At 36.5% G+C, this 23,728-nt stretch overlaps 1 protein-coding gene across 8 annotated transcripts in view; it reads right to left on the reverse strand.

Moving 5' to 3' along the window:
• Window positions 1-19,365: 19,365 nt before the first annotated feature.
• Window positions 19,366-23,728, reverse strand: part of DYNC1I1 (dynein cytoplasmic 1 intermediate chain 1) — a 343,604-nt gene continuing 339,241 nt past the window's right edge. For all 8 annotated transcript variants that reach the window (XM_060108140.1, XM_060108139.1, XM_060108137.1 and 5 more), the window contains one exon: window positions 19,366-20,298. In XM_060108140.1, the coding sequence (XP_059964123.1) occupies window positions 20,188-20,298 (111 nt within the window). In that variant the 3' untranslated portion in view covers window positions 19,366-20,187. The remainder of the gene's footprint in view (window positions 20,299-23,728) is intronic.

Here is a 23,728-nt window from a genome sequence, read left to right on the forward strand (position 1 = left end):
ACTTTCTGTTTCTCCGAAATTCACCTCCAGATGGCACAGCCATTTTTCAGTCTGTCTTGCTGTAGGTCAGCACGTTGGCATTCAAACTTATTGTTCAGAATTGGAAAGTGTCTGTTTTGTTTTGGTTTTTTCAGTGAACAAAAGCTTTGTTATTCTCACCAGAGGTAGGACAAATACAAACATGGCTCCCCCATGGTTTTGGTTTGGCAAACACCAAAGAGAAACCCCTCCGTCTCCCTGAACTCACCCCTAATCCCTGCTCAAAGTGACAAGTGGTATTTATATTGTAATCTCAAAGACCAGTCACAAGACTCCAAATATGTCTTAGAAATTTAGGTGGTGTTACAATAACAAAGCACTCAAGCTTTGGTATTTTGAATACCAAAGTGTATTTTGAATACCCCGAGTGTAAATCACTGCATTCCTTTTCTTCACGTGCTTGAAATTTTATAGAATATCAATTTTTCATTGTATAAATACTGACCCACGTCTCAGACCTGGTGCATTGCCCTGCTTGCTTCTTTAGGAGATGCTGCATTTGTTGGGAGAGTGTCTTGGCTTCCCTTAGACGTACCTGTAGCTGAGGGCGATTCTCTTTAGTAAATGAGAAAGCTGAGGTACCAGGAAGCCAAAGGAGATAGTGCCACAGGGCTGTGTTTCTTTAAAACCCCCGGCTTAATCTGTTCAGGGATAGGCAGTGACTTGAGACACTTTGAAGGAGGCCTAATTTCCATCTGAGTTGTGCTCAGTGGGTGGTGTGACTGTGACATCCTTGAATAGAACTGCAATCACCGTGTGGTGAAAACCACGTCAAATTTGTTCTGGGTTTTTCTTCTTCCTGAAGTGACAGCACAATACGTTGGTGTGCTGTGGCTGCCGTTTCTGCAGCTGCTCCTTTCCTCCATATGCTGAGGAACTGAAAGCTCTGTAACTCCCACCCATGGGGACCAGCCTCCCCCCTGCCCTGCCAGCGCTGGAGTGTCTCCCTCTGCGCTTGGTCCACCTCATGATTGCTTGGGGGTGGGGAAGAGGCCTGACTTTTGTAGCAGCTTTTTTTTTTTTTTCTAGGAGGGGAAAAAATGTGGAGCTGACCACAGAATGAACACACCGATTCTTGGGCTCCAGTCGTGGCTGGGTTTCTTGAGGCTGGGTGGCATGCTGTCGCCAAGCTCATGCTACACCTCATAACCCACAACCATTCGCTGTGCTCCCTGGGGTCGCCTTAATCCCAAGCAGCCGGGGTTGCACAGGGGAAAATAAGAATTCTGGCACAGAAAGGAGTCATTTAAATGCTTATTGCATTTCAAGCTTCAGTTTTTACTTAGCTAAAATAGTTACCATTGCTGGAAAACAATGTTTAAAATTTTGTGCTTATATGTTATTTAATGGTGTGGCCTATGTAAACCTCAGGATGCTTACATTTTGACAGTCTTCTGGAAATGTTTAACAGCACATAACTCAGTGAGCAGGGAATAAAAACCGGGAACAAATTGTGCTTGAAACTTTGTAACCTCCCCTGGCTAGGTATTCGGCAAGGCACCTTGGAATTCTTCAGGTGGAGGCAGGGAAATCTCCAGTAATGGAATTTGGTGAATCCTGTCTTGTGGCCCCATTTATCAACCTTCTAGATAAACCCTAAGAGTCATCATGTGCTTTTTACCGCAGAAGCCATCCTTGTGGGGATGAATTTGTGTCTTTGCCACTGAGCAAAATCCCATTTTAAATTCAGGGTAATCAGACGCTTTCAGGATGTGGATTTTTCCGAAGATTTTTAGAAGACACGTTCCCTGGTAAGAGCAGTGAAATGTTCTTTGCACAAATGGTACTGCCCACAAAGGGGGCGTGCCTTTTGTTTTACCTTTTGGGAATAACCCAACCCTCACCAAAGAGTTCTGTTTTTGATGTTATGAGGACTACGGTGGGGGGAGGGGGGTGTTTAATGATTTCATTTTAAGGTCTGAGGCAGCAAAAAGCATTGCCACTTCTATATCTTTTAAAACAGTGGCAGTCTTCAGCTTGAAAGCCCAGATTGGGCTCCATGAGGGTAGGGACTATGCTCTGATGATAGTTCCATAGCGCCTGGAACTTTTAGTAGACTCTTATTATTTGGATGGATGGATGGATGGATGGATGGATGGGTGGGTGGATGGGTGGATGGATGGATGGATGGATGGATGGATGGTTGGATGGATTTTTGAGAAATGTTTTTTTTTGCCAGTGAGTAATCTCTATTATTTTCCTATTTTATAGGCCTTTTCAGTAGTGGTTTTAATGGCTGGAGTTAAAACCATAACTGAAAACAATTGTAGTCTTATGTATTGTTCAGTTACTTTAGAAGTCATAAGTACTTCTTTTATTAAAGCAACTACAGCTATTTATTATTGGTTTTAATTAGTTGGTTACTTTGACTCAGGAACTTTCATATAAACTATATGATATTTAAATTTCCTGGTCATGGTTAAATATAAAGTTAAAAAATCATATCCTTTGAGATTAGTGTTACATTAGGGTTGAGGTATATCATTAAAAAACAGTTTTTGTCAATAAGTGTTAATTATTTAGAACTCCTTCTCTGTTCTTCACTGTCTTGACGTTTGTGTCCTTAGGAGCACGGTGGCGAGCTTTCCTTTAGAAGCTGCCGAGGACCACGGGAACTCTCTTTCAGAAGGGTTTGTTTTTAGCTAATGCATTAATTGACTCCAAAAAGAGTCCAAATGGGACACTCTGCTTTCATCTGCTGGGGTAACCTAATAAAATAATGTTGTTTGTTTTTAGATTCCCGGCTGTTAAGGGGGTTTTGCTCAAGGCAAAACCACAGTCCCCTCGAATAACTTTAGAAGGAGAATTAAGAAGACACACTAATTGTGCCTGTCTGAGGTTTGCTCCTTCCAGGGCCCAGACACACCCCTTGCACACTGGTCTGGCCACCAGGGCTCTGGTGCCCACCGCTGAGTTGATTCCATTGGACAGGGCTCCTGCCCCTTTGGAAGATGTTTGATTTTGCTGTGAGCAGTTCTTAAGGGGATTTTAAAATGGACTAAGCTCTTGGAGCAGACTTGGGCAAGCACGCTGTATATGCTATCCGTCTGTCCTACAGAATGGAGAAAGGGAAACACAACTTAATGAAAGAAGACTGATTATAACATGCTCCTTACCTCCCATCACCCCCTCCCCCATCCTTTGCTACTTAGCCAAGCTCTTGCTCTGATGTCTTATTGGGCTGCTTTCAAATGAGAGGGGGACAAGTAATCCTGCCCCCCTCACCCCGGAGTTCTTTGGCCAGGAAGAACTCACTAAATATGAGTATTACATGCCAGGCATGCTCTCATTAAATCCTTCTCCTTCACACGTCCCTTGAAGTAGGTACTATTTTTTTCCCTGTGTCACAAATGAGGAAACCAAGACTCAGGAGAGGTTAAGTATCTTGCTCATGGTCTCAGCTAGCAAATAAGGATGCTAAGATTTGAATCCAGGTCTGATGGCCCCCCAAGCCCTATTCCATATGAGGATTTCTCAACAAAACTCAGTACAGGAAGTTTTTATGATAGTCTATGCCCAGAATTTCTTATTGTCCCCTGGTTCTCAGTATCAGATCATTCCTTGCTTAGAGTAGAAGGGAAGGGTGATCTCAGATTATTTACCATAGTAAGTGCATTTGCTATCAGAGAATTCCAGTGCCTGAGGACCTGGTGAATCCTGACAAGCCTTTTGAGGTTCGTCTTAAACTATTTTACAGCCTATTAAAGTCAGTAAAGAGAGAATTAAGGTAAACTTGAAGCATCTGCCCCACCGGTTTAAAATTGGAAGGTAATGTGGAAAAAGCAGAGATAAATTTACAAACTGTTACAGTGCAATGTGATACGACGTGAACTGAATTGGACCATCTTAAAAATCTCTACTATAATTAGAAAATGACGTTCTTCAACAAAAGTTGGAAATAATGGAAAACCAACTTAAAAGTAAATATCTATGGGTACTTGGCTTCAAAGTGTGTCTGGAGGGAATGGAGACAGTTTACAGAATGTGGGATTTGCTGGAATTACTTTTGGACATAAAATCTCCATCACGCTTAATGGTGGAAAAGCCTTACTCTATTCCCAACTAGTTACCTGTTATCCCTAAAGTTAAAGGCGGATATCTACCACTGCGTTTTGCTGCCCTCTCACCCATTCTTAAATAAATGAAAGCAAATTAGTGACTAACCCACACCAAAAATTTATAGCATTTTTCTCCTGGGCAAAAGGGATAAAAATACATACATACATATATATATATGTATATATATATAAAATATATACACACATATAAGTATATATAAAAACATAAATACATATACATGTGTGTGTATATGTATATGTGTATTAAAATGTCATATTCCGTTTTCAAAAGTGATATATTTCAAAATGTGAATTTCTGTTTTGAAGCAGAATTTACCTATGTAAGTTCTAAGTATACAGATATGCTTTATCAGTTTGAGAATTTATGGAGAATTAGCCACTCCATGTAAGAGGCTGCTTTTTCTGATGACCTCTTCATTTGGGCCAGCTCCAGTGTTATAAAAAGCTTACACTCTGTTAGAGTAACATCAGAAATAAGAAAGACTGGGGATGGCAGAAATTGAAACAGGCATTCTTTTTTCTTCTGAAGACAGAAGTGAAGTGATTGCCAATGTTTGTTGAACTTTATTACAGTAAAAGCAGAGATTTCTCCACACTTTCGGTCTCAGCCTTTGTCCAGCCTCACTATGCAGTGTGTGTATCACCTTCTGAACTAAAGAAGCAGTTCACACTTGACCTAGAACTTCAAGTTACCTGTGACCACTACGTATAAAGTAAGTGACTTCTTTCTTTTTTAAATAGTTTGTCTGAGAGTGAAAGTAGAGAAACCATCATTTCTGTCCTTTTCTGGGACTTGAAATTAAGTGTGGCATTTTTTCCTTTTACTCCATTTAGAAAGTGTCTTGATTGGCTTAATAACTAACCCTTCTAACACCACACATATCTGGCTAAGTTATTACAAATTATAATGGCATTTGACATGAGTTGGTTATAAAGGATAACCACTATCTTTTATTAAAGCTGTCTAACAATAAATTTCAAAATAATCATTATTTTCAGGGCCCTGAAGTAATCATTAAATAAATGCTTTAACCTCTATAGACAGTAAACTCAAGTTTACTTTTTTCTACCTTAAAAATTATACCTTTGGGAGATTTCTGCTTCTGGTCATGATGGAATAGTAGGGAAAACTAGAAAACTGGGTGAAACATATGACACAGTAGTTTTAAAACATTAAATATGAGGCAAAATAGGACTGTGAACTCTGAGGCGGGAAAGGAAACAAACAAGGTGAGACCTACCATTGCACCAGCTTACTGCCTGGGGGCAGGTTCCAGCCACTGTGTAGAGAAGGAGAACCCAGACAGGGCCCAGCCGTCTCCCCGAATTGAAAAGCTGGAGCTCAGAAATCAGGGGGCCAAGATAGCTAGAATTTTAAGACAAACTACCAAACAGGAGGGAGCTGCTCTGAGAGCTCTGGAGTTTTGCAGAGAGTTCCCCAATCTTTGAGTACTGATCTGTGCATTTGTGGGAGGAAAATACCAAACTTGGGAAAGAACCACTGGAAAGGAAGCAGAAAAATTCTGGAGTTCACAGAGGAGAAAGAGTTTGTGTTCCCACCAGCAGGAGTAGAGATTCCTTCATAATACATAGAACATCAGGTAGAATCCTCAGAAAAATGTCATATTATGAATAGCACTAAATAAGAACTATGATGAAGGCGGCTCTGCTCTTAACAAAGCTTAAAAGCAGACCTCACAAAGATCTGATTCCAAGTAATTTAACTGCTTATCAGAACACAATTTGATACTATTTCAAACAATATAACAAAAAAAGCCCACAACCCACTATAACAAATTTAATTAAAAAGTCACCCATCATAATAAGGAAAATATAAACCCATAAAAAAGTGAAAAAATCAACCAACAGAAATGTATATCATGATGAAGATGGTGAAAACAAATGATAAATAGAAAATCTTAAAAGTTGCCAGAGGAAAACATCCCATAACCTACAAGGAAGGATGATAATAAGAGAAGATTTCTACTTGGAAACTATTTAAGGCAGAAAGCCACAGAGTAACATCTTTAAGATATCTAAAAAAACAAGGCCAACCAAGAAATCTACACCCAGTGAAAATATCTTTTGAAAACAAAGGCAAAATAAGGTAGACAACAAGTAAGAGAATTCACCAGGCAGCTAGAATTGCACTAAAGGAGATGTTAATGATAGGTCATCAGGCAGAACAAAAGTGATATCAGATGGAAATTTAGATCTATACAAATAAATGAAGAGTTCCAGAATTGAAAATAAATGGATAATTAACTTTTTTTATTTTTAATTTCTTTAAAAGATAATTGAGTCTTTAAAGCAAAATCAATGATGTATGGTGCGTTTTATAGCATACATAGCAGTAAAATGTACAATAACAGCACAAAAAAGAAGAAAAGAAAATGAAAATACACTGTCAAAAAGTCCTACTACTACTATACATGAAGTAGTATACTATTATCTGAAGGTAAAGTGTAGTAAGTAAAAGATGTATGTTGTAAACCCCAGAGCACACTAGAAAATGAAAACCAAACAGATTTAGTTAATAAGACATTAGTGGAAACCTTAAAAAAAGAAAAATCCAAAAGAAGACAGGAAAAGAAGAAAAAAATAAAAAAGCAGATGGAGTAAATAAAAAAGAGCAAGATGGTAGATTTAAACCTAACCATATTCATAATTACATTACATGCAAATGGCATAAACACTCCAATTAAAAGGTAGAGATCAGATTTGAGGGGAAAAAAAAGCAAGGCCCAACTATATTGCTATCTAAAGAAACTCACTTTAAGTATAAAAACACAGATAGATGGAAAGTAACTTGACAGAAAAAGATATGCCATGTAATCACAAATTTCAAAAAAGCTAGAGTAGGCTATGTTGATATCAGCCAAAGTATATTTTAGAAAGAGAACTAGTAGTAGGGATAAAGAAGAATATTTCATACTGATAAAGATGTCAAATTATCACAGAGACACAAAATCCTAAATGTATATGTACCTAATAACAGTGCTTCAGATACATGAAACAAAAACTAACAAAATTAAAGAATAGAAGAAATACAAAATTTTACTTCCAAATTTCAACACACTTCTCTTGATATAACAGGTAGAAAATCTACAGTATATAGAAGACCTGAACAAATTTATCAAATAATTGACCTTATTCATATTTATAGAACACTCCACTCAACATCAGCAGAATACACATTCTTCTTAAGTACACGATAAATTTTACCAAGATTAACTATAATCTGGGCCATAAAACAAGTTTCAACAAACTTAAGAGGAGTGAAATCACACATTACATTCTCTGGCCATGACAGTATCAAACTGGAAAGGAATAACTAAAAGATACTTGGAGGGGCTTCCCTGGTGGCACAGTCGTTAAGAATCCGCTTGCCAATGCAGGGGACACAGGTTTGATCCCTGGTCCAGGAAGATCCCACATGTCGCGGAGCAACTAAGCCCGTGCGCCACAACTACTGAGCCTATGTTCTAGAGTCTGAGCCACAACTACTGAAGCCCATGTGCCACACTACTGAAGCCCGCATGCCTAGAGCCTGTGCTCTGCAACAAGAGAAGCCACCACAATGAGAAGCCTGTGCACCACGACGAAGAGTAGCCCCTGCTTGCCGCGACTAGAGAAGAGCCCGTGCATAACAACGAAGGCCCATCGCAGCCCAAAATAAAAATTAATGAATTTTTTAAAAAAGATACTTGGAAATTCCCCATATATCTGAAAAATAAATCATATAGTTCCTAACAACACTTGAGTCTAAGAAGAAATCACAAGGATAATTAGGAAATATTTTAAACTAAAAAGAAGAACACAATATATCAAAAATTTTACAATGCATTTAAAACAGTGCTTAGAGGGAAATATATACTATTAAATGCTTACATTAGAAAAGATGAGAGGTCTCAAACAATTATCTCATTTTCCACCTTAAAGCAAGAAAAAGAAGAGCAAATTAAACTCCAAAGATGCAGAAGATAATAAAAAGCAGAAATCAATGAGATAGAAGACAGGAAAACAATAGAAAAAAACAGTAAGATGAAAATATTTCTTTAAAAAAATCCCAAAATTTAGAAACCACTAATCGGACTGATCAGAAAAAGCAGAAACAAAACAAAATAACAACAACAAAAATAACAACTAATGTGATAAAAAGGGAATGCTATGAACAAATTTATGCCAATAAATTAAACTACATAGATAAAATAGATTTCTTGAAAGATATATACTAGCAAAGTCACTGAAAAAGAGAGATTGTTACTACCTCTATTTCAATAATCAAATTCTTAGTTAAAAACTCTTGTCTCAAAGAAAAATCCAAGCCTAGATGCATATAAAAGGGACAATCCCTTATGACCAAATAGGGTTCGTCACCAGAAATGTAAGTTAGGTGTAACACTCAAAAAAATATATACTATACTGATTAAAAAGAAAAATCATGATTATTTAAATTAGATTCAGAAAAAGAATTTGGAAAAATTCAATACCCATTAAAAAAAAAAAACTCATAAGCCAGAAATAAAAAGAAATGTAATCTGATAAAGGGCATCTACCAAAAAAAAAAAAAAGCTATAGTTAATATGATACTTTATGTGAATGATTCAATGCCCTAGCCAGTGCAACACGATAAGAAAAAAAATAAATAAATAAATACACTGGGGGAAAAAGTAGAACAGTATTCAACTGCATATGAAGAAAATTTTAAGAAATCTACAAAACATTTATGAGAACTAGTAAATGAATTTAGCAACACCACAAGATACAAAGTCAGTATATAAAACTCCACTGTATTTCTGCATACTACCAACAGTATCTGAAAATAACATTTTAAATATTAAAAAAATGGGGAAATAATAGTCTTTTTTACAAATGTTGCTGGAAAATTAATTATGCATATACATAAAAATTAACCTTAGCCCACAACCACACCATACACAAAATTAAAGATGCATCATACACATAAATATGAGTTAAAACTATAAATATTTCATAAGAAAACATAAGAGAAAATCTTTATGACCTTGGATTAGGCAAAAATATTTTAGATGAGTCAAGATTTTAGAAAACATTCTTAATGAAGAAAGCACTGTCAAATTGGAATTCTATATCCAAAAAAAAAAAAAACCCTTCATAAATAAAGGCAAAATAAAGACATATTTAGACACACAAAAACTGAAATTATTCTCTTGCAGAATCTTACTACTGGATATGCCAAAAGAATTTCATTGGCTGAAGAGAGATGACATGAAATGGAAAGTCCAGATCTCCAGAAAGAAATGAAGAGAACCAGAAAAGAAAAATGTGAAAGTAAGTAGTTTTTAAAACCTTTTAGAATTATCTTTATTTTATAAATTTAATTCATAAAAGACTATTCACTGAAGCAAAAATAATAGTGTATTTTGGGATTTATAGTAAATACAGAAGTAAAATACATGACAACACAGGAACAAAGGACAGAGAGAAGGTAAATGTATTATTCTGTTACATCATTTGAAGGTAGTCTGTTAGTAGTTAAACATGCATACTGCATTCTTGTGAAACCACTAAAAAGAATAAAGGTCAACAGATGAACTGTAATGCAATACTAAGAATTATTTGGACCATCAAAAAGAAGGCAGAGGGGAAGAATAGAAGAACAAAGAATGAATGGGATCAATAAAAAACAATTACTAATACAAAATAAAAAATCAACCATGCCAAAAATTACATTAATAGTACATGGACTAAATCCTCTAATTAAAAGGCAGAGACTATTAGACTGTATTTTTTTTTAAAAAAAGAAAGAAGGACCCAACTTTAAGCTGTTTACAAGAAACACACTTCAAATATAAAGACTTAAACAGATTAAAAGTAAAAGAGTGGGAATGACATCAGCCAAAATGGCAAAGTAGAAACCTCCAAATTCTGCCCTTCCATAAAAGCAGTAAAAAACGGGCTGAAACTCAAAATCAACTCTTGTTCTTGAACTCTGGAAATTAACCAAAGACTTGCATCAACTAAGGGAACACTGACTGAAGAGCAACGTGGATTCTCTGAAAGAATCATGAACTTTGTGTCATTTTAACTTACTCTAGTCCCATACCCCCTCTGTAGTCCAGCAGCAGCTCTGAAAATAACAGCTCCCATTCCCAGTACGACAGGAAGCAGAAAGTACTTCATTCACAAAGGATTATAATTATTTGTTCTGACCTGTCTGGTTCCTCCCTGGTAGACAAAATACATGTCTTTATTGCACCTAACTTGGAACTGGTGTAGTACTAAGGCTGCTTCCTGGTGCGAGGGTATTTGTCCAAAACATTCACAGGCTAATATCCTAGTTGCTGCTGGCTGAGGTAATAAATAACAGTTAAGACAAACAATAGACTAACAAAAAACTTGAGAGGACAGGCTAGGGAATGAGACCTTTGAGGGCTATGAATAGCTCTGACATATGCCTGGGAATCTGGACAAACACACACACACACATACTCAGAACTGTGCACATGCTCAGGAAAGTCCTAAGAAGGCCCTAAGATCTCACCTCCTGTTGACATTGAGGCTCTGTAGAAACAGGAAGTGAAGGCCAATGCAGAATTGTAAACTGCCTGGCTGATAGGTGAAGATGCACCTCAACACAGAGAGACATACAGAGTCCTTTGCCATAGACTAAAAGAGTTTTTTGGCTCCAGGCATGTAAGGAGCCAATCATTAGCTAAACATTAAATTAACAGAGACTTCAGGGGCTGCACATAACACAGAATACAGACTGCACAGAATTAGTTCAGAAAATTTGGTAAATAAACAACAATTACAATAAGCAGCAACAACAACAAATCCTGGGGAGGGAAAAAATCTGATTTCCAGAGTTGCACATTACAGTATTATAATTACTGGATATATTACAATATTAAGTTTTCAACAACAAAAAAGTACACATGCAAAAAAATAATGAAGTATGGCATATACAATGGAAAAAAGTCAGTAGAAACTGCCTGAGAAAGCCCAGATATTGGATTTTTCTAGACAAAGACTTTAAATCAGCTATTATAAATATACTCAATGAATTAAAGGAAACCATGTCTAAAGAACAAAAGGAGGGGACTTCCCTGGTCATCCAGTGGTTAAGAATCCGCTTTCCAATGCAGGGGATGCGGGTTCAATCCCTGGTTGGGCTAAGATCCCACATGCTGCAGGGCAGCTAAGCCTACATGCCGCAACTACTGAGCCCGTGTGCTCTGGAGCCTGTGCACCACAACTAGAGAGAAGCCCATGCACCATAACGAAAGATCTCGCATGCCGCAATGAAGATCCCATGTGCCACAACTAAGACCTGATGCTAAATAAATAAATATTTAAAAAATAATAATAATAAAAAATTAAAATTTATTTTAAAAATTAAAAAAACGAAGGGAAGTATGAAAAGGATGTCTCACAAAATAGAAGATATCAATAGATAGATATTATAAAAAGAAGCCATGTAGACATTTTGGAGTCAAAAAGCACAATAAATGAAATGAAAATTTCACTAGGGAGCTCAATAGCAGATTTGAATAGGCAGAAGAAGGCAGAAGAAAACAAGAAGAACCAATTGAAAGTATGCAGTCCAAAGAACAAAAAGATGAAAGATAGAAAATTTAAGAGACCTGTGGGACACCATCATGCATGCCAACATACACACAATGGAAGTTCTAGAAGGAGGAGACAGAGAAAGAGTAAAAAGAATGCTTGAAGAAATAATGGCTAAAATTTTCCCAAATTTGATGAAAAACATTAATCTATCCATTCAAGAAATTCCATGAAATCCAAGTAGGAAAAACTTAGAGATCCACACCTAAACACATCATAATCAAACTGTCAAAATCCAAAGCTGATGAAGGAATCTTAAAAGTTACGAGAAAGAAGCAACTCACTGTATCTGGAAACATAGAGAACAAAAGGCAGTGGGATGAGATACTCAAATTGCTGAGGAAAAAAAAAATTGTCAATGAAAAATTCAACTTCTGACAAAATTATTCTTCAGAGATAAAGGAGAAATTAAGACTTTCCCAGATAAGCAAAAGCTGAAAGTTTGTCCTAGCAGACCTGCCCTACAACAAATGCTAAAGGGTGCCCTTTGGGCTGAAATGAAACACTAGAGGGAAATTTCATAATAATAAAAGGGTCAGTTTATTAAGAAGATATAATAAACTTAATATGTATGTACCTAGTAACAGAGCTTCAAAATGCAAAAATAAAAATGGAGAGAACTAAAGAACAAGTAGACAAATTCAAAACCATAAGTGGATATTTTAATATCTCCTTCTTGGTCACTGATAGAACTCATAGAAAACAGTAAGATTATAGAAGATTGAAACAATACTGTCAGCCAGTTTAATTTATTTGACATTTTTAGAACCACATACCCAACATACAAAGAATTCACATTTTTTCAGGTGTACATGGAACATTGACCAAGTTAGACCATATCCTAGGCCATAAAATAAATCTTAATAAATTTCAAAGGATTTGAAATACAGAGGATTTCTTACTCTGTATGTTTTCTTACCAAGCAGAATCAAACTAGAAATGAAAACAAAGATATCTGGAAAGTTTTCCAAATATTTGGAAATTAAACACACTTCTAAAAAAGTAACTCATGAGTCAAATAATACCACAATGGAAATTAGAAAATATTTTGAACAGAATGATAATGAAAACATAACATATAAAAGTTTCTGGAACACAGTAAAGGCAGTACTTAAGAGGGATTTTTATAACTTTAAAGGCCTAAATTAGAAGAAAAGAAGTGTTTTACAACCATGATCTAAGCTTCTACTTTAGGAAATAAGAAAAAAGAAGAGCAAATTCAATCCAAAATAAGAAGAAGGAAAAGTGGACAGACACTAGAGAAACTCAGCAACTCCAAAAGCTGGTTCTTTGAACAATGAATAATACTGATAACTGGCAAGACTGTTTTAAAAAAGACAAATTACCAATATATCAAGAAGTAAAAAGGGGACATCACCATGATTCTATATTCATGAAAAGCTAATAAGAGGGATATTATGAACAACTTTATGTTAATACATCTGAGAAATTAGATGAAATGGACACATTTCTTGAAAAATACAACTTACCAAAATAGAATCAAAAAAGCAGAAAATCTAAATAGCCCTATTCTATTCAATAAATAAATTTGTTACCAAAAACCTTCCCACAAATAAAACTCTGGGGCTAGATGGTTTCACTAGTGAATTCTACCAAACATTAAAATATTACACTCTTTCACAAAAGAGAGGAGCTTGGAACACTTCTCAGCTCATCATATGAGCATAATCATGTTCCTAAAACCTGACAAAGACATTACAAGAACAGAAAATTACAGACCAGTATCCCTAAGGAATAATTACGGGAAAATCCTTTAAATGAAAGAAAGAAAAAAAAAAAAAGACCATATCCATGGATGTAGAACAGAAGCATATGAAAAAATTCAGTACCTGTTCATGATAAAGCTTCTTAACAATCTAACAATAAAATGGAATTTCCTTCATCTGACAAAAGTGAAACATTGAAACTTTTTGATACTAATATTAGGAAAGAGGTAAAGATGTCTGTTCTTATTTCTTCAGTACAACATTGAGCTGACATTCTGAGCTAGTGTTGTAGGGGAAAAAATTAAAAATAAAGATTGGAAAGAAAGAAGTAAAGTCTTCATTATTCTCATATAGCATGACTATGTACATAATCACCAATCGATTACAAAATCTACTAGAAGTAATAAGTATATTTAGCAGGGTTGCAAAATATGAGGTCAATATACAAAAATAAATTTTAATTCTGAAAACTAGCAAAAGTCATTTGAAAACTAAAATTTTAAAATAACATTTATAATACAATGAAAAATTAAAGTATCTAGGAATCTACAAAAAGAGATAAACAACTATACACTGAAAATATTAGTGAGGTAGATTAAAGAAGGCCCAATAAATAGGAAGATACACTTTGTTCACATATTAGAAGATTCAAAATTGTTAAGATATCCACTCTCTCAAGTTGATATATAGATTAATGAAATCCCAACAGAAATCCAAGCAGTATGGTTTCCTTTTAAGAATTTGATTCTAAAATTCATGTGGAAACACAAAAGGCCTAGAAAAGCTAAAACAATCTTTCACAATGAATAACAAAGCTGGAGGACATACACTACCTGATTTCAAGACTCAGTGAAAGCTGTAGCAATCAAGACAATGTGGTATTATATAAGGACAAACTCAATGAAATAAGAGTAGTGGGTCCCTAGACAGACCATTAAGGTAAATGTGACTTTCTGGCTACTGTGGTTAACTGCCACCACCTAGCCAATGTTAGTTCGAGGTCTCATCATTCCTACAAATGTTAAAAAGCCCTGCTCTATGACTGTCTCTCCTACTCAGCTCTGGCCTGGCCACCACTGAAATTCCTAGAGATGCTTATGCCTCTATCACTAGCTCCTTGCTAATGGCTTTGGGAAAGGGGGTGTACTCTGGGCGTTCTTAGGCACCCTAACTCTTGGATGTGTCTTCTAGCCTTATATATAATATATCCATTCTAATCTCTCCACTTTCCTCAACCTCTTTATTCCTATCTGTACTATCAATCAGGGCAATTCAAACACTTTCATTTCATTAAGTGTAGGCTACAGCTTTTTCAGACTTCTAAGAGCCACTGTAACAGCCATCCTATGCCTTGGGGTCCTTGCCAGAGTATAAAATCACATATTCCAAAAGAGTGTCTCAAAGTCAATAAATTCTTACCTATCTGATCTTACATTCTGGCCCCCTTAATCAAACTCCTCAAAACCCAACCCCAGTGCTACTCCCCTGGCCCCTAATGGCACATGCTAATTCTTGTAACTCTTTTGGTGTCTAGTCTCTTTACTCCCTAATCAGGTCACATGTCCCCAGCCAGGTTATGCTAGGAGAGCCATCAGAGAGTGGTGTCAATCTGACCCTAAGAAGGAGAGAGGGAAAGAAGGGAGGGAGGAAAGGAAAGGAGGGAAGGGAAAGGAAAGGAAAGGTTAGTCTTAGACTGAAGTACAGTTCCGAGAAAGTTTTAGCAATGCTGGCAGGGAGTCCTTGAGAACTCCTTTGAGTTCTCCTCAGAGAACTCTTGCATCTCCCAGGAACAGGCCTGCCTTACTATCCCTGGTATGCCCAGGCTTGGCTGAGAAGCATGACATTGGTCAAACACGCTGGTGGATTTTAGAGCAAAGCAGCTGGAGCTGTCAGTCAATTATGTTCTTTGCAACAAGAGATCTTAGAGGCAAATTGTCATGGCTACGACATTCCATCTGGGACATCAGCTGGGAGAACTTGAATGGCTGTGGGCTGGCTGGATATCTTTCTCTATATCCACATGGCCACTCTGTGATGAGCTTAGGCCTTTGTACAGCCTAGAGGTCTTACTTAGGGTAGTTGCCTTTCTTACACAGTGGCTTGGGGAATTAAGAGTGAGTGTGCCAAGAGACCCAGAAGGAAGCTATGTCTTCATATAACCTTGTCCTGAACCCCATATAGCATCACTTCCCCCATATTCTATCATTATCCAAGGTCATCCCAGGTTCATGATGGGAAAACACCACACAGGAAGTGGGAGACTATCTTGGAGAGTAGCTTACCATGGTGGGATATACCCATATACAAGCTCTTATAATTCTTTATGTGCCTACTACAAGCGACTGGCCTTAGCACTTTTCATAGTCCTCACTCATTGAATCATTCAGACTTTGGTCTATAACAGCTCATGGCTTATTGATTTGTTCTAAGGTTCTTTAGCATATGTTTGAGAAAATTTTTTCCCCAGTACTTTTCATTGGATTGCCTTTTAAAAAAATTTTACTGGAGTATAGTTGATTTACAATGTTGGATTAGTTTCTGCTGTACAGCAAAGTGATTCAGTTATAAATATACATATATTCATTCTTTTTTAGATTCTTTTCTCATATACGTTATCACAGAATATTGAGTAGAGTTCCCTGTGCTGTACTACTGTAGGTCCTTGTTGGTTATCTATCTTATATGTAGTAGCATGTGTCTGTTCATCCCATGCTCCTGATTTATCCCTTCCCCACTACGCTTCCCCGTCTGTTTCTGATTTGTAAATAAATTCATTTGTATCATTTAAAAAAAATTAGATTCCACATATGAGGGATACAATATGATATTTGTCTTTCTCAGACTTACTTCACTTAATATGATAATCTCTAGGTCCATCCATGTTGCTGCAAATGGCATTATTTCATTCTTTTTTGTGGCTGAGTAATATTCCATTGTATATATGTACCATATCTTCTTTATCCATTCCTCTGTCAATGGACATTTAGGTTGCTTCCATGTCTTGGCTATTGTAAATAGTGCTTCAATGATCATTGAGGTGCATGTACCTTTTTGGATTATGGTTTTCTCTGGAGATACGCCCAGGAGGGGATTGCAGGATCATATGGTAGCTCTTTTTTTTTTTTTAATTGGAGTATAGTTGATTTACAATGTTGTGTTTCAGGTGTACAGCAAAGTGAATCACTTATACATATATCCACTCTTTTTTAGATTCTATTTCCATATAGGTCATTATAGAGTATTGAGTAGAGTTCCCTGTGCTATACAGTAGGTCCTTATTAGTTATCTGTTTTATACAGTTGTGTGTGTATGTCAATCTCAATCTATCTCTCCCACCATCTTACCCCCTGGTAACCATAAGTTTGTTTTCTACATCTGTGACTCTATTTCTGTTTTGTAAATAGGTTCATTTATACTCTTTTTTTAGATTCCACTATAAAAGCGATATGATATTTGTCTTTGTCTGACTTCACTCAGTGTGACAATCTCTAGGTCCATCCATGTTGCTGCAAATGGCAATTATTTCATTCTTTTTAATGGCTGAGTAATATTCCACTGTATATTTGTACCACATCTTCTTTATCTATTTCTCTCTTTATCTATTTCTATTTCTCTAAATGTCTGTCGATGGACATTTAGGTTGCTTCCATATCCTGGCTATTGTAAATAGTGCTGCAACGAACATCGGGGTGCATGTATCTTTTTGAACCATGTTTTTCTCTGGATATATGCCCAGGTATAGGATTGCCTGATCATATGGTAGCTCTATTTTTAGTTTTTTAAAGAACCTCCATACTGTTCTCCATAATGGTTGTACCAGTTTACATTCCCACCAACAGTGTAGGAGGGTTCCCTTTTCTCAACACCCTTTCCAGCATTTATTGTTTGTAGACTTTTTGATGATGGCCATTCTGACTGCTGTGAGGTGATACTTCATTGTAGTTTTGATTTGCATTTTTCTAATAATGTTGAGCATTTTTCACGTGCTTTTCTTAAGATTAGCCATTTGTTTGCTTTTTTTTTTTTTTTTTTTTTTTTTGGCTGCGTTGGGTCTTAGTTGCAGCACGTGGGATCTTCATCGCGGCATGTGGGATCTTTCATTGAGGCAGGCAGGCTCTTCGTTGTGGTGTCTGGGCTTCTCTCTAGTTGTGGCACGCGGGTTCCAGAGCACACAGGCTCAGTAGTTGTGGCATGCAGGCTTTGTTGCCCCACAGCACGTGGGATCTTAGTTACCCGAGCAGGGATCAAACCCACATCCCCTGCATTGGAAGGCAGATTGTTTACCACTGGACCACCAGGGAAGTGTTTATAGACCATCTGTATGTCTTCTTTAGAGAAATGTCTGTTTAGGTCTTCTGCCCATTTTTTGATTGGGTTGTTCTTTTGACATAGAGCTGCATGAGCTGTTTGTAAATTTTGGAGACTAATTCTTTGTCAGTCACATCATTTGCAACTATTTTCTCCTAGTCTGTAGGCTGTCTTTTCATTTGGTTTATGGTTTCCTTTGCTGTGCAGAAGCTTTTAAGTTTAATTAGGTCCCATTTGTTTATTTTTGTGGTTTTTTTTCCATTACTTTAGGAGGTGCATCCAAAAAGATGTTGCTGCAGTTTATGTCAGAGTGTTCTGCCTATGTTTTCCTCTAAGAGTTTTACAGTGTCTGGCCTCACATTCAGGTCTTTGATCCACTTTGACTTTATTTTTGTGTATGCTGTTAGAGAATGTTCTAATTTCATTCTTTTACATGTAGCTGTCCAGTTTTCCCAGCACTGCTTATTGCAGAGACTGTCTTTTCTCCATTGTATATTCTTGCCTCCTTTGTCATATATTAATTGACCATAGGTGCATGGGTTTATTTCTTGGCTTTTATACTGTTCCACTGATCTATATTTCTGTTTTTGTGCCAGTACCATACTGTTTTGATGACTGTAGCTTTGTAGTATAGTGTGAAGTCAGGGAGCCTAATTCCTCCAGCTTTGTTTTTCTTTCTCAAGATTATTTTGGCTATTAGGGGGTCCTTTGTGTCTCCACACAAATTAAAAAAATTTTTGTTCTATTTCTGTGAAAAATGTCATTGGTAATTTGATAGGGATTGCACTGAATCTGTAGATTGCCTTGGGCAGCATAGTCATTTTGACAATACTGATTCTTCCAATCCAAGAACATGGTATATCTCTCCATCTGTTTGTGTCATCTTTGGTTTCTTTAATCAGTGTCTTACAGTTTTCAGAGTACAGGTCTTTTGTCTCATTGGGTTGCTTTTAAACCTATTTAGATACTCATATTTTAGCTTTAAAAATTTAATGTTTTTAAAGAGTTTCAATATTAACACACTGTATAGCACTTAGAGAAAACCATATCATTATTTCAAAATTAAAAGAAATCTCACAGTTCAAGGAATCCCTACCAACAAAGCACCATGGAAATTCTCTTCCTAAAAAGCCAAAGACTGTCTTCAAATGTTTTTCATGACTCAGCCACTATTTATTTTCATTCTCTCTAGGCAAGAAATGACCTTTTGAAAAAAAATCCTATCAAGTTGTTTAGAGATATTTCCTAGTCCAACAGTAATAAACATAATTTTCTGGTATAAATTAAAAAATAATGAAATGTGTGGAACAGTTGGTATTTGTTCATCTTAACCTGTTCTTCCTACTCCCAACACTTGAAATAGTCTTTGGGTAAGAGTGGCTCTGGTGAAGGAGACAAGAAAATGCTTTCCAGAAATAGCACACACGTTCCTTCATAAAAATAAAACCAGAGTCTTGGTTTAAGTCCAGCCAGGTTGGCTGCCTATAAATTCATTATCAATGTTTAACACGGCCCTAATGTATCTCCCCTACCCCCTGGCCACAGAAGAATTTTAATCAGGCAGTTCCCAAGCAAAGGATTTATCCACGCTGGAGCAGACCTGGTTTGGAACATTTTATTGGCAATACTGGTGTCATATTTAGGAACCACAGACTTTTGTCAGACTGGGTTAGCTTGAATGACAAATATCAATGATCAACTATATTTGAAATATTGTTAAAGTACCTAGAAATAATAGGCATTAAAATTCATTCCATTCACTGCAGCAAACCTCTAAAGATTTCATGTCCTCAGTGGAACCGGCATACTGTAATTGTTATTTGGAACTTAATGTTACCTCAACAGCAACAGAGAGACAATGCAGTCCTCTCATTATGCACATGCTCTAGGATCATTTATTTTAATGCTTTCAAATAAATATGTTCCATGCAGCACACCACAATAAATAAGGAGCAGCAATGTTCTTCTAGTAAATCCATTCATAATGTGAGTCACCATGTAAAACGCCACATCTCAAGTCTTTGGCCCTGTACCATAGCATGACACCACATCTGTACCTAATCATATCTGGCTTCATATGGATTTAATAGGACTATGCCAGAAGTGCGTGTAAGCACAAATTTAACCAGAGGTTTCCAGCTATTAAATACAGCTACTAAGTAGTTAAAAGGCAACAACTCAACCCAAAAAGGCTCCCACCTCCCCACCCCCATTTTTGAGACAGAAATATAAAGATAGAAATGCTCTGGTGAATTTCAGGTCAGTGGACAGTATACATCTGGAATACTTGGAGCAAAGCTGGCACAACATGGCACCCAAATGGTCACGGCAATACTGATACTGAATGGACACTGAATACAAGCAGACTTGATGACTGCAGGTGCTGAGCTCTAGAAGGTCAAGGTGGGGACGGCTCATTTCCACTAGGCAGATAACTCAACGGTGCCTTCCTCCTCGCTGTCAGCTCTGTTCGCACGAATCTCCACGAGGGTCCTGGCAAATCGGGTCCACTCATCATTGTGGGGAACTGCAAGCTGCAAAACAAATTAACGGAAAATGGTGAACAAGATATCTTTCATGCTGAAAGCCTTGAAGCCTGCATGACTGTTCCTCTTGAAACAGATGATTCCCTTGGAATGTAAAGGAAATCAGATAGTCTTCCTTGAATCAGATCTCTGAAGCGTTGCTCTTAAACTGATAATTTAAGAGAATAATGTCACTCTCAAAAGCAAAATTGCACGTGGGCTTTATAAAACATTAAAAACTTATGTAAACTATACAGTTCATACAGTATCCAAGTTAAAGCACTTGCAGTAAGAAGACCAGAATTACAGCAAACACAACAAATAAAAACTGCATTACTAGGAATTTGAAATAACAGTGGTATTGTCTTCCTAAGTCAATGCTATTGATCCTTTTCTAAAAAGTGTTGCTAACGTGCCAATATATATATGACAAGAGTATAACTTACATATTCAAAGAAATCTTACTACTATAATATGCATTTTGGCTTTTACAGCAAGATCATATATGATGATGCCAATGAATAATAGTAACTAAGATTTACCAAGAGTTCTGCTCTAAGTACTTTACATGTATTCTACTTATTCCTCACAGCAATCCTATGTAGGATAATAGCATTTACATTTTACAAAAGGAGAAACTGAGGCACAGAAAGATTAACTCATCTTGCCAAGGTTGCATAGCCAGCAAATATCACTGCCAATGTCATCTGGTTCCAGTAATTACATGCTTAGCCAGTATGCTATACTGAATCACCAAAAAGAGGGATTATAAAATTTCCCCAAAATATCTTCTCCTGTGCACAATTCAGTAAGGAGAAAATTAACCCCACCTGACACAAATTGCATGTATGGATTTTTGTTAGGTGATTTAAAGGATAATGATTTCTCTACATGGCATCTAAAAATGAATTGTTTAAAGGTATCATGCAAGTGTTTGGAATAAAAAAGAATTACTTGAAGATGAGAAGCAGGATCAAGTACAAGTCTGAATGGTTTTCATGTAATAAAATGTGTTTCGACTGTAGAGCCATTTTCTTGGAAGATTACCCTGTAAGATGATGTAATCCATCTACAGATACTAGTGCTACACATGCTATCCATATATTCCATAAACATTAATAACACACAATCATCCCAGTCAATATACGTTTTCCAAAATAAAAAAGAAGCAAATAAATCTAAACTTTGAGATCACTTTTACAGCTGAAAAATTTCTTACTATATCAAGCCAGACATTTAGGACTTTTAAAAATTTAATTTTATTTATTTTTGGCTTCATTGGGTCTTTGCTGCTGTGTGTGGGCTTTCTCTAGTTGTGGTGAGCAGGGGCTACTCTTTATTGTGGTGCGTGGGCTTCTTCCGTTGCGGAGCAGTGGCCCCAGGCACATGGGCCTCAGCAGTGGTGCATGCTCAGTAGTTATGGCTCGCAGGCTCAGTAGTTGAGGCGCATGGGCTTAGCTGCTCCGCGGCATGTGGGATCCTCCCGGACCAGGGCTCGAACCCGTGTTCCCTGCATTGACAGGTGGATTCCCAACCACTGTGCCACCAGGTAAGCCCCTAGAACTTTAAATTTTTATTACAGTTGATGATATTCTCAGATACCATCTATCCAAGACAACTTATTGGAGGGTGGCATCATCATCCTACAAAGTACCGTCCTTCAATTAGTGTTCTGTCCTGAGGTTAAATGTTTCAAGGATTTAATTCTGGAAATTATATACAGGTGGGAGAGGTTTTTTTTTCTTTTAACTTTTTTTGGTACTTCTGTTATTTCTTATTTGGAGAAACGGAGTACTAACAAGAACTCTCATTTAGTCATATGAGTGAGTTCTGAATGGTTAAATACTTCCCTAGTTATTGAAATGAATCCAAATTCCTTTTTAGACAGTGACACAAGTTCACAACAGTCTTGAATGGCACTGTTACCCCTTTGCTCAGTTCATTTTCTCTACTTTGAGTTATTTTCCTATGCTCCACTATTCTTCATTTTTCTCTTCAATTTTACAAAATACTGCACTGGGGACATGAAGTCCTCAAAATAAATTATACAAAGAGCTAACAAAAAGTATGAGCAGGAAAAGGTTGGCGACATATTTATATGAAAGAATAGGTCCACTCTTTCTTGTCTTTTCTCCAGCTCCTGACCAAGCCCTCCCAGAAAGAACCACAAAAACAAAACAAAAAGCCCAAGAAGATACAAAAGCGAATCCTGATAACATAACTTTTTCTCATATAAGGTGAGAATCAAGTTAAATCTAAAATGCCTCGTAACTTCACGTAATGTTAAATATTGGAAAAAAGCAGGTCTCACTGGTAAAAGTGATATACTCTAGGGGTTTGGCTTCTAAACGTAACACTGTACTTATTATTGGTTAAAATGGCACAAATTTAAGTTACTATATGATACCATATGTAGTGTTTTATTGATAGCAATATATAGAAACTATATACTAAAACAAGAAAACAGGTCAATGTGTTTACATAGTTTCATGTAGTGGTAATGGCAAGACTTAAGAAACAACTCTAATAAAGATTATGAAACATTAAGGGTTGAATATGTGTCCAGATACAGTCTGGGACAGAACTGAGTATCACTGATGACATATAAAGTTGCGCATCTAACTTTTCAAAGACAAATTTTTTGGAAGTCTCGTTCCTTTATTTGTTAAAGAAATCAAAGTAATTTTAATATTTACCATTAATAAAACATTAAATTTAAAGGGTTTTGTAAGTAAAATCTTTGAGGTTTTTTTTAAAAAATTGAAGTATAGTTGAGTTAAAAATTGTTTCAGGTGTGCAGCAAAGTGATTCAATTATATATACTTCAGATTATTTTCTATTTTCTATTACTACAAAGTACTGAATATAGTTCCCTGTGCTATTCAGTAAATCTTTGTTGCTTATCTATTTTACATATAGTAGTTTCTGCCTTTTAATCCCATATTCCTAATGTATCTCTTCCCACCCCCATCTTCCCTTTTGGTAACTGTACGTTTGTTTTCAATGCCAGTCTGTTTCTGTTTTGTACCTACATCCGTTTCTGTCATTTTTTAGATTCCACATATAAGTGATGATATGATATTTATCTTTCTCTGGCTTAGTCTACTTAGTATAATAATGTCTAGGTCTTGTCCATATTGCTGCAAATGGCATTATTTCATTATTTTTTATGGCTGAGTAATATTCCACTGTGTATCTATACCACATTTTCTTTATCCGCTCATCTGTCAGTGGACATTTAGGTTGCTTCCATGTCCTGGCTATTGTAAGTAGTGCTGCAGTGAACACTGGGGTACATGTATCTTTTCCAATTAGAGTTTTCATCTTTTCCAGATATATACCCAGGATTGCTGGGTGTATGGATTGCTGTGTGGGACTGCTGGATCATATGGTAGCTCTATTTTTAGTTTTTTTCAGGAACCTCCAGACTGTTTTCCAT

The sequence above is a fragment of the Mesoplodon densirostris genome, chromosome 9 (genome assembly GCF_025265405.1).
Source record: "Mesoplodon densirostris isolate mMesDen1 chromosome 9, mMesDen1 primary haplotype, whole genome shotgun sequence".
Lineage (NCBI taxonomy): Eukaryota > Metazoa > Chordata > Mammalia > Artiodactyla > Ziphiidae > Mesoplodon > Mesoplodon densirostris.